The sequence below is a fragment of the Centruroides sculpturatus genome, unplaced genomic scaffold (genome assembly GCF_000671375.1).
Source record: "Centruroides sculpturatus isolate CEXI.00-Female unplaced genomic scaffold, Cexi_2.0 scaffold85, whole genome shotgun sequence".
In the NCBI taxonomy this organism is placed as follows: Eukaryota; Metazoa; Arthropoda; class Arachnida; order Scorpiones; family Buthidae; genus Centruroides; species Centruroides sculpturatus.
Genome location: NW_019384798.1, coordinates 1,437,477 through 1,449,598, shown reverse-complemented (window position 1 = coordinate 1,449,598; position 12,122 = coordinate 1,437,477). Strand labels below are relative to the sequence as shown.

General features: G+C 39.1%; 2 protein-coding genes across 3 annotated transcripts; one reads left to right on the top strand and one right to left on the bottom strand.

The window, feature by feature from the left end:
* The first annotated feature begins 2,905 nt into the window (after positions 1–2,905).
* LOC111629461 (cell wall protein IFF6-like) lies at positions 2,906–7,564 on the top strand. 2 transcript variants are annotated; one of them, XM_023373379.1, is made up of 10 exons: positions 2,906–3,006; positions 3,862–3,945; positions 4,020–4,310; positions 4,387–4,749; positions 4,880–5,221; positions 5,296–5,649; positions 5,717–6,082; positions 6,149–6,517; positions 6,587–6,913; positions 6,982–7,564. In XM_023373379.1, exons 1-10 carry the CDS (start codon positions 2,959–2,961, stop codon positions 7,318–7,320), a joined length of 2,883 nt encoding a protein of 960 aa, XP_023229147.1. In that variant the 5' UTR covers positions 2,906–2,958; the 3' UTR covers positions 7,321–7,564. The 2 variants fall into 2 exon arrangements, with proteins under 2 accessions (XP_023229147.1, XP_023229146.1); XM_023373378.1 differs by having other exon boundaries at positions 4,014–4,310.
* A 2,495-nt stretch (positions 7,565–10,059) lies between these two features.
* Positions 10,060–11,546, bottom strand: LOC111629482 (cuticle protein 10.9-like). Its single transcript, XM_023373397.1, has 3 exons — positions 11,460–11,546; positions 11,216–11,266; positions 10,060–10,755 (listed from the first exon to the last, which is right to left on the bottom strand). The coding sequence occupies exons 1-3, from the start codon at positions 11,466–11,468 to the stop codon at positions 10,477–10,479; spliced, it is 339 nt and encodes a 112-aa protein (XP_023229165.1). The 5' UTR covers positions 11,469–11,546; the 3' UTR covers positions 10,060–10,476.
* Between the last annotated feature and the right edge of the window lie 576 nt (positions 11,547–12,122).

The following is a 12,122-nucleotide window of genomic DNA, read 5'->3' as shown; positions in this document are numbered from 1 at the left end:
ATCTTTCTTCGAGCTTTCGCCCGTCTCCTTTCTGTGATAAAGGGGTTCTAATTTGCAAGAAGCGATTCATTTACGCACAATGGCTTTCTAGGGATTAATGGAGAATATAATAAACGCCTTTCATGATTACACGTTTTTGTTTCTCTTACTCACGCGCCCAAAATATTTCGTGGGTCTTCCGGTATCGCGCTACCAATCCAGATGGAAAAATTACTTTCGGCAGGTTCATAAATTAAAGTTTTAACTCCTCGTTTAATAGAAATCTTTAAATTTCCGCAGGTTTTGTAGATTTTTGAAGATGCGACGACGTAATTTTCGTCACCATCCGGCAAACACGGCTTTAATTTTCAATACATTTATTTAAGAAACTGTAGCGCTAAACAGTTTAATCTTCACTTGACACAGAGATTTTATATTTGCGTCTAAACTATTTTTTACTTTAAATTGTTCACGAATGATAAAATAAAAATTCTTTCGTAAGTCTTCAATTTTTAAAAGCGAAAATATAAACTTTCGGTATTCGCCACCGGTGGCCGAGCGGTCTTCGTGGTGGGTTGGCGCCCGGCTCGGACTTTTCCGGGTTTTCTGCACCCGCGTAACGCCCGAATAGAGGCAGTTTCCCTCGAAAGACCTCCCGGAAGGCATTATTTCCCCCGCGCGCGTATGGCCATTTCATGTATAATTGTCGTTCTCGGAATAGATAGCCCGTACGAGCTGGACACTCCGTATTAATCATTGAAAGAAAGAATACGGTGTCGGAGATCGAGCCTAGCGGCTGTTTTTCTTATAAAACAAACATTGATTTTATTAATTATTACGAAGGAAACCACCCCTGGTTGTTTCGCAGTAATGATCCTTATTAATGGTTTTGTTTATTCGTTATAGAGATAATTTGAAACAGAGAAAAAATATGGCTGATAAATAACACCGGCCTGGCTGGTTTATTTATTTAATTATTTTACTAGTTAACCTTATCAGTCGACCATTAGTATATTTCGAGAACCAACGAAACGGCTACTCGACTTTTTGTAGCGTAGAAACAACTTGGTTTAAAGAAAACATTTATTCAAAATATATTAACTCGATTATTTTAATTTATTAATAAAATTCCAACCGTCTCTTCGCCGCCATATTTATTTCGGAATTTCTCATCGTTCGACTTTCCTATTTTTACGTTACGTATTAGATTTTAACCGTCCGAATAGAAACTAAAAACTATAAAATTGAAAAATATAAGCCTTAAATGTGAAATTCTTTTCAAATTACGGAAAAAATTTGTCATTTCTTAACGAGTTCGTCGGCGTGTAACGCGGATGCTAAATGAAATTGTTCGTCCAAGTGTAACTTAACGGCGATTCTAGTCACGTTGTCGGGTTTGGCACGTTTGCCAATGCGAAAATGGCAACGAAACAAGTTCGATAAGAAGTCGATCGAAACAACGATAAGTTAACTTACGTCCATCTGTCCGAGACCAGTGTGAATAATTTAAATTTACTGCCGTTTTATAGACATAATGGCGTTATTCTACATTCCGGCACGTTTAGTATCGCCTTTTTGGCAGATTTTCTGACGTTGGTTATCGTTCCGAGATGTTTTCTCTTCGCGCATCTAAATACAGTGAGAATGATATTCCTTCTTTTCTATTTTAGTGAAAGTTAATTAAGCGGGTAGAGAAGGGTGTTGCTCATCCTCGACGCGCTGATAATCCCTATAAGATCCACTAATTTTCCGTGGATGCAACTCCTGGGATTTCCTACACTCGGGGTATTCCTCCCGAGAGAAAATCGCGGATGTATCACGTGCTCATCCCGGAACGGACTGTCCTTGGCCCTAAAATAGGTGGCGCCCGGGGCTGGGACCGCTAGCCTTTTACGAAAGTAGGGCAGATTTCCGATTCTGTCACATTCATCACTTAAGAGCGCCTTTCGTCTCCGTTCTTTATCAATACCTGTCGCTCGACCTCGCAGGCATTCGCTTCTCGCGACCTTGGTCCTTCTCCACGGCGCCGTGGGTGCGACTAATTTGAAACTTTCGAACTCATCCCGGAGCATCTTTCCCCAGAAAATTATATTCGAACGAATTACCTGGAGAGAGCAACGAGGAAATGACTGCGATAAGAGAAAGTACGCTGGATTTTCACTTTCTATAATAACAAAACTGGTAACAATGTAGGGTGGAGTCGAGTTATCTAACTTCGGGGTCATTCTTTACAATTTACGTAAGTCGGCCGGTTTGGCCATAAATGCTTTCTTCTATGTTTACGTTCGCCTACCCACGTTAATAATAGAATTACCACACGCAATCTCATAAAGCGTGGAACTCGTCCAATAACTCGGAATAATTTTAAGAGGATGGCAACTTTCTGCATGAAAAGTAGTGCTATCTCATCTCGGCTTCGCTCAACCCTATATTTAAATAAATTTATTACTGGTTTATACGTAATGCATTATAAATATCGTACAGTAGAACCCGCCGAATTGAAAATTCAAAACATTCCGTAAGTACCATACTCGGAAAATAGTGGATTCGGAGTATTTTGATCAATACGTCCCTCCCGTTGGGATATACGCGTTTGTCCTCCTAAAGAGGATTAGAATTACTCGTTACACGAACTCGAACAAATCCCCATCTTAATTCCTTTCTACGAAATCCAAAAATGGCGCTACCCGCGGGTTTTGGGGGAAGAAAAATGAACGTCCTCCCGTTTATCATCTGGAACAATTAGGTACGTCACCCATTTTATGTTTGTCACGTTGTTTGTTCTACTTATTATCGACAAACCTTGGTAAAAGATAATCGCGATGAGGGAAGAGGCGAGGCTCATCAAGGACGAGTGTCAGAAAATATCTTTCTCTCCATCAAGGACAATGAAAGTCCTGGCCGAGTATCTTCCTGGTGTTGGTGACCAATCACTAACTTATCGGAAACGTCGTTTTTATCCGGGTTCCACACCTATATATGAGGGCAGCGCTGTTCTTGGGCATTGGCCAGTTCACCATGTTAAAGGTAAGTATGATATAGTAACCCGCGCTTTCTTCTTCCGATTTAACGGGCAAATATATCTATATTTCCACCCGCTATATATATATTCTTTCTCGACGATAATTTCTTTGCCACTAACAAATTTAGGATGGCTCCCGAATCGTGGCAAACGATAAGTGTAGGTGGCCGTGTTGAATACCTTTGGCTTACCACTGAAGAGATCCGGATTTAAGAACATTCGTTTTTCTCTTACTCTTAATCCTATTCAACTCTTAACTCTGACCATAAATAATAAGTTTTACGATACAATGTGTTTATGGAACAAAATTTTCAAAAATTCTGATAACCCGTCGCCACAACTAAGTTGGAAACAACCAAAATTTTTCTTCCTAAAAATGCAAAATTCTTTTAAATAAATTAAAAATTTAGAGATTTTATTATGCTAAACAGTCTGATCGCGTAATTTTATGGTTTGAATATTTAAATTTCGTGTAAAAATGCTGGAAGCCATAGTTTGAATTTCCCTCTCCGCACCATAATTTCCCACCCATATTAATGTTTGCGTAATTTTAATGATGCCGGGTGTATTGTGGATTTATTAGTAATTTGCGAAGCTCTTGTTTCTGATTTTCTTTCTCTTGCCTGTTTTTAAATTTGGAGTTATTGTCAATTGAGTAACTTTAGCTATCGATGCAGATAGCCAAATCGTGACTCAGCCTTTTCTTCTATTCAAAACAGTTGTTAATTTGTTGAAGGTTAACTAGTCGATTAAAATATCCTTGAAGTTTTTTTGCAAAATATTACTGATTGGATAACAGGGAAAGAAATTAACATTGTTCCAGCTGTAGAGCAATATACAGGCTACTGTTTGAATTACAGGTGCTCGCAGTTACCGTTTTCTTAGTCAGCATCTGCTCGCCCAGCCGAGCCAAAGGGATCTACCAATTTATACCGCAAAGTCAGGTAATCTTTGACACAATTCACCCGTCTACATTAAAATTTGCATATTTTTAAGATCTTTTAATTTTAAGGCGCAGATAGACGTAGCGTCACCATTTGCTTTTCGTTATTCGGCGGAAGGAGCAGATGGAGGAAGCTCTAGAGAAGAATTCTGGGATGCTGCGGGGAACGTAAAAGGTGGATACTCTTTAAGCGTTAATGATGGACGTAGCAGACGTGTGGAGTACAATGCGGATGCTTCCGGGTTCAAAGCCAAAATTGATACTAATGAGTTGGGTACGAAGAGTGCTAATCCAGCTGACGTCGCCTTTCGCTCTTCTGCTCCTTCAACCACTCAGGAATCCACTCTTTATAATGGAGGAAGTCAAGTAAATTTGCAATTTCCATCTGCCGTTTGAATTTTATGACGTGATAATTTTTTAACCAATGGTATACGTTTTCTAGGTATTTGGACCAATTGGCGTGGATACGGGTGGAGCTCCCGCTCCTTATTCTTTCCATTATGCGGTAACGGGTGATGATGGGGGTAATTCTCACCAAGAATCGTCGGACGGAGCGGGAAATGTCCGAGGGAGCTACTCCTTGAATATCAAAGACGGAAGGAGAAGAAAGGTGGAATATTCTGCTGGTGCGGGAGGCTTTAAGGCTTCGGTAAACACCAATGAACCTGGAACTAAAAGTGTCAACCCAGCAGACGTAACCTTTTACTCCGGTGTACCCCTGGCGTCACCCGAGCTTGTTTATGCTACAGATGTGTCTGCACCCGCATTTTCAGGAGTGGCGAAAGGCTCCGGAGTTTCGTTTCAGGTAGTTCATCCATTCAAAAATACTACATCAAACACTATTTTGGAAATTTTTAAGAAACTAGAAAACGCATTTCTCACATAGGTTTTAAAGTTATAAACCTCTCAGTTATATGTATTTCTCTAACTTTTAGTCGATACCCGAAAGTGGAGCGCAACAATACTCGTTCGGTTATACTGCAGAAGGAGTCGATGGTAGTAGCTCTCATCAGGAATCGTCAGATGGGGCTGGCAATGTCAAAGGTAGCTACTCCTTAAGTATTAAAGATGGAAGAAGAAGAAAAGTAGACTATACTGCCGATAGCAGTGGATTTCAAGCGAGTGTAGATACAAACGAACCAGGAACTAAGAGTGAAAATCCTGCTCAAGTGTCCTTCCTTTCCTCTGCTCCTCAGTTATTACCTATCCAGAAATCCGTCGTTGCTCAAGCGCCCGCTACAGGAGCTACTTCCGGATATTCCTCAACTTCGTTCCAAGTAATTTTAAATAACTATTGAATAAATTTTAATGTTTTTCTTTTATTTTGAATTATGTTTTTAATACATTCTAGTTAACGCCAGGAAACGGACAAGCTCCTAAACCTTATTCTTTTAGCTATACTGCTGAAGGTGATGACGGTGGAAGTTCCCATCAGCAATCATCCGATGGATCGGGAAATGTTAAAGGAACTTACTCCTTAAATGTCCTTAAAGATGGGAGGAGAAGGAAGGTCGATTATACAGCCGATGCTGGAGGCTTTAAGGCTACTATCGGCACGAATGAACCAGGTACTAAGAGCGAAAGCCCTGCACAAGTAACTTTTCTTTCAGCAACCCCTGAAATAGCACCCGTTGGTATCGCTCAAGTTCCCGTTATACCCGCAATTTATAGTGGTGGTCCTAGTTCTTCCGCAGTTTCTTTTGATGTAAGTTATAATTTCTTTATATAATGAGTGTTTTTACGTTATAATGTTCAAATTTGTGGTTCTCTAGTTAACGCCGGGAAGCGAAGAAGCTCCTAAACCTTATTCTTTTGGCTATACTGCTGAGGGTATCGATGGAGTAAGTGCTCATCAAGAATCATCCGATGGAGCTGGAAACGTTAAGGGAAGTTACTCCTTAAATACCAAGGATGGTAGAACGAGGAAAGTCGATTACACAGCCGATGCGGGAGGTTTTAAAGCCAGTGTAAATACCAACGAACAAGGAACTAAGAGTGAAAATCCTGCTCAAGTACTTTTTCATTCAACTGCACCACAAGTACAACCAGTCTTCGTTGGTGCTTCGTCTATTATACCAATTGCACCGATTACGGGAGAACCTTCTTCGTACGCTCCTTCAAACGGGGGTGTTTTTACAGTAAATATATATTTCTAACTTACGATCGATTTATCTCAACATAATTTTTGTATATTACGTTTAAAGGGGACGGTAAGCGATGCGAAAAGTCCTTATTCGTTCAGCTACACCGCGGAGGGAGTCGATGGAGGTAGCTCCCATCAGGAGACATCAGATGGTTCGGGGAATGTCAAAGGCAGTTACTCCTTAAAAGTTAAAGATGGACGAAGCAGAAAAGTCGATTATACCGCCGATAAAGGAGGCTTCAAGGCCAGTATAAACACCAATGAACCTGGAACTAAGAGCGATAATCCCGCCCACGTGACTTTCTACTCCTCCGATCCTCAGATATCGCCTATACTTCCGGCAGCCGTTCCAGTTTATCCCGTTAAATTAGAATCGTCACTTCCTCCCGCTTACGGCGGAACACCTAAGTCTTCGGCTGTATCTTTCCAGGTATTCTAACTTTCCTCGCTCTAACGTTATCATAACCGCGTTGTTATTCAAACTAATTTTTACATATAGATAACACCCGGAGGAGAAAATGTCCCATCCCCTTACTCATTTAGCTACGCCGCAGAGGGTGACGACGGAGGAAATTCTCATCGAGAATCATCAGATGGCGCTGGAAACGTTAAAGGAAGCTACTCGTTAAATGTCAAGGATGGAAGGAGAAGAAAGGTCAGCTACTCGGCAAACGCGGGTGGCTTCCAGGCTAATGTGGATACTAACGAACCAGGAACTAAGAGCGAAAATCCCGCTCACGTATCATTCCTCTCCTCAGCCGCACTACCAGTTATTAGCGGGGGAGTTCCCGCTCCTAAAAGTATTCTTACTCCCGTTTCTTTAAATGTAATAATATTTAACACTTTAACATCTCCATTATTCGCTTTAAGGTACTAATTACGAGTTATTTTCAGGCGGGAGAAGGAGCCGCTTCTTACACCTTTGACTATAAAGCCGAGGGTAAGGAAGGGGGAAGCTCTCGCTGGGAGTCATCCGACGGCGCCGGAAACGTTAAAGGGAGCTATTCCTTGAATGTTAAAGATGGCAGGAGCAGGAAAGTAGATTATACAGCGGGTGCGGGAGGTTTCAAAGCTAGCGTAGACACTAACGAGCCAGGTACAAAAAGTAGCAGCCCAGCAGAAGTATCGTTTCTGTCTACATCGCTACATTTAACGCCCGACCTTCGACAGCCCGTGCCCGCTCTTCCTTCAACGCCTATCCACTGGAACAGGGGCGTCAAATCTTGGGTCTGAACACTCGCCTATATTGTCTATCGCGTAAACGTTGCGCACAATAAAAAAGAAAAAAAGAAAAAATTATATACGCTTGGGAAGAAGCGGCAACAGCTTTTGATATGGGAATTTTTGTGGCATTTTGTCTTACTTTATATAGGCGTATCTGTGATAACTGTATAACAATCGCGCGTAATTATATATATTGTAAAGAAATGGTCATTGGTGTATGATTTTAACATATTTTTCAATAAATATTGCAATTTCACAGTTAATTTCTTTTAAAATATTCCGATAAAGTAATAATGGCACGGCACCAATTATAATCCCTTTCGATTAAGCCGTATTTCACCACCAGAGGAAGAATTATAAAAATTATAATTAAATATTCTCAAAATTCCTTAATCGTCGTCGAATAATTTAATATTTTAATTCTTGAAAAACATTAAATAAAGACTTTACAAATTTGAGTTAATTCGCGGATATTCCGATATTAAATATAAATTAATTTACACCGCCAGAGGTACATTCGGCATTATCCCTCTGGTGGTCAAAATTAAAAAAATACTTTGGCGGATTATTAAAATAATAATAATAAATGGATAAGGCCGTAACGAAAATTCGAATTTGGGTCATAATTTACATCAACGTGACGCGTTTGTGAAGAATGTAACGTTTATAACTTTACATCTTAAAATAATTATTCCAAGTTGTCATTCATACTAAATCCTTCGTTCTTCGCCGGCGGTGGGTGTCGAGTATGCGGAGACCATTTAGATTCTTCCACGAAACCGAATTGCGATGCCATTTATTAAAATTAAGTTGCATCTCCCAAACAGGGCGTCCGTTCGTCTATAAATTCTAACCGTTTGTTAGCGAGTTATTGATGACTTCTAAGGTCTTTAAAGCCCGGTTTCTTCCGGGTTGAACAAAAGTCATGACGCTTCGCGTCGAGTTTTGACAAATGTTTAACTCGTTATTCTTGATTTTCTTGAAATTAAACAACATCAATTATCGAGGAATCCCCTTTCGAAGCGTCCGCGTGACACGCTTCTATTCGCGATATAATGCGCACCCCGCACTTGGCTTAATTGATTTTATAAACCGTTCGAATTATCTATTCTTCGCCGCTAACGAGGTTCGGACACACAAATAATTTTAAAAAATCTCGTCGTTTACGTAACGGATGAAACGGAAACTTTTCTACTAACGCGTAACGACGGTAAAAACTTCGTTACTCGCGCAATAATTAGAGAAAACGACATTTTTCTAGGCAAAGAAACCGGAAATACATAACAATAGTATGAAATTTCCATAGTTTGTCACACAATTAATGAAAGTGACACGTTTCTCTAATAAGGAAAATAACGCAGAAACGCGAGAATACCCAAAATTCCATCGTTTACGTAACAATTAGAGAAAACGATACTTTTTCTGCTCGTCGAAAGCGTCGGAAATACGTAACGATAGAAAAATTCCGTCGTTTATTTATCAATGAGTGAAAATGATATTTTTTTTCTGACTAACGAAAGCGACGCAAAAATGCAATAATACTAAAACGTTTCCCGTTTACGTAACAATTAGAAAGTTAATACTTTTTCCGCCAAGAAAGAGCCACAAACACGTAACAGTATCGAAAATTTCATCATTCGCGTAACAATTAAAGAAATTGACACTTTTTCTGCGCAGGAAAAACAACAGAAACGCGTAACGATAGTTGAAATTGAAACGTTTTCGTAACAATTAGAGAAAGTGACATTTTTTTCATAATTTCATACAAATAGAAAACGAATCTACAATATTTTTTTAAGTTTGACGATAAAAATTACTCGATACGCTTCTTCTTTGTAGTCCAAAATGTTTTTCGTGCGTCTACGCAATTTTAAAAATAGTTTAAATCTATCTTATTGTCGATGTATGACGTTTATATAAATATAATTTAAAGAAATAAATTAATGCAACGAAAGAAATTAGCATTGAAATTTCCATTCTTGTTTACATTCCCCGAAGCCATCGTTTCAAATTCTGGTTGCTCTTTTTCCCCCTTTTTTTCTCACTTTTTTCCCCCTTTTTTTCTCACTCGCGACGACCTTAATTTACCGGTTTCTACGAATGTCGCCATCTTACTTGGCACTTTTTTGCATTATTTTCGTTTTGAGCGTTATAAAATTATACGAAAACGTTCTATAATCCGTTAAACTTGCTAATCTATTCGAATTATATCCGAAATTTTCTTCAATTTCTTAGTATTATTAATGGCATTAAAATTTATATTTTTTTCGAAAATTTTTAAAAATTTTAAACGATTCTTTGTAAATCGTTTGCATAATCCTACCTTTATTATATTTATATAAAACTATCACGATAGAATAATAAATAAACTACTTTTTCTAGCAAATTACTTAGAAAGTGCGTATGTGAAAACCTTAAAGATCGGGATAAATGCGTAAAAATAAAAGTTTAAAATTATCGTAGGAAAACGAAACGTGCTTTAATACGGGGACTTATTTTAGACCGATTTTTATCCATATTTAACAAAATTTAATGTCATTTCTTACACCAGACTTCAATTTAACAGATTTGGAATCCGCCAGTGAAACTTTCGGAATATTTCTATAGTTTAAAAATAAATCCTTCAGACCAAACACTGTAGATACTAAGCAACTATTTACTCGTCATACTTGATTTTCTGCTCCTTGATCTACCCTTAACCCCAACTCGCTCTTGTACTAAATATAACAAAATGTATTCGAGTGACTTGCATAAAAGTACATCTTTATTCATCGTTTCTGTACAACAAAAAACATCACAGATACGTAACAACGAGAGAAAGTTCTAACGGTAACAAGAAGTCATCGATAACAATAACGTAACAATAAAAAACTTGGAATTTCTCTCATAGTATCGATAAAAATACAATCAAGAGAGGAAGAGTGTAGTAGAGTGATGTTAGGAGAGTAAAGCGATCCTTCTCCCACCCGTTAACAAAGCAGGATAAAGCGACATTGATAGCTTTTTTAAAAACAGTGTCACGTGCGTTACAAACACATCCAAACTCAGGAAGTAGGCCTATACCAATAATTGAAACGGGACGGTCCATGTTAGAACGGGACGGGCTGGATCCCGACTCGATAGGTTCTTGCGTTGTTGATGAAGCGAGTGTCGTAAGAATACCGTTTACTTCTTCCTCTTTAAGGCAGTGAAAACTGCATCGGCGGGACTTTCGGGTTTGGTTCCCTGTTCGTTGGTCTGTACGTTGGCTCTGAATCCGTCTTTATCGGCAACGTACGACACTACTCTCCTGCGGCCATCCTCGATTTCGAAGGAGTAACTTCCTTCTACTCGACCCTGAGCATCTCCTACCGCGTTGGCACTGAGGGATCCTGCAACTTCTCCTTCTCCTCCAACTTTCGCTGCGTAATCGAAGGCGAACGGTTTAGGAGCTTCATCAACAATCTGCAAATAGAGATTTTTTGCACATTTATCGCTAGTAACAGAGAAATTCACCATCGAAAATTTAGTAGAAAGTGTTAGATATAGTGAAAACTAGAATTTCGGAGATTCTAGTCGGGGAAACCCCGAGAGGAATTTAGCTGGAAGATTCTCCGATGCCACTAGTAAGAAATTAGTGGAAAACCCCTAGTTAAAAATCATTCAGTATTAAAATCACTTTCCTTATAAAAATTGCTGAGTAATAGTAGAAAAAGTATCAGAAATATTAGCTCGAAATTCTTGTTGGAAAATTTTAGTCTTGAAATCGCTAGAAATTGGCGTATAACTGTTGAAGAGAGTTTCGGGAACCTCTAAACCATTAATTAATCTGAGGTTTCTAAAAGTTTGATCGAAATTCTTCAAGTTTTGAGCAGCAATGTTAACATAGGACGGCAGAAGAAAGCGTAAATAAATAGTTACTTACTGGAGCACGTTGTGCCAAAGCACATACGAACAAAGCGACGATACAAATAACCTGGAAATAAAGTAAAAATCGTGAAAAATTCTGTGAATATCTGAATAAAATCTTAAAAGATAGAGTCTACAATATTGAGTAGAGGGACTATTAAGCATCGTTTTCTTTAGCTGAATGCTGCAACAGCTTCCCGAAGAAGTCGACGACGCATTGCATTATCTATAAGAAAGAGCAATTAAGAAAAAACACTTACCTTAATCATCTTGTGTTCTTTTCTGTTGAAGGCATCTCTCACTCGACCCTTTTTATAGGTCTTCGTAGTCCCACCGGGGTCGTAAGGTCGGTCGCCATGGAGAAAAATGGTGTCAGCCGGGTATCTTCACAACCTTGGTATTGACGTGATCATAATTCTAACGAATTGCATTGTTTCGGGTGTCTAGTTTTCCCCCGCTCCTCATCCCCGTCTCATCCCGTTGGCGCGTATTTTTGCATATCGATGTAACGGGTTATAATCGAAATTTTTCGTATTTTTGAATGATTATTTCTGTTTTAAGTGGGTCAGGCGACTCTCGGAATAATAAATGACGTCATGTAGGACGAGTTATAGAAAGTGGAAAGACCATCGCATCCAGCTTTGGCTCGAAAATGGCATTTCTGAGCGTAACATCTCTCGATGCTGCAACGTTGACGGTGCCAAATTTCGTGCAATTTTCATTTCCTCTCTGCATTTTCCAGTGTTAAAATGTTTAAAACGACCTCCAAAGAGGAGATAGAGCGGAGTAAAATTGTTTTAATTTGTTTATTTCTTCTCTACACGATGCGTGACTCGATAATCCTGCGCTACTCGTAGACACGCAGATTTACAGAAGCGTGGGTACTATTAAAAACCGATTATTCTTAATTCATTTTCTTTATT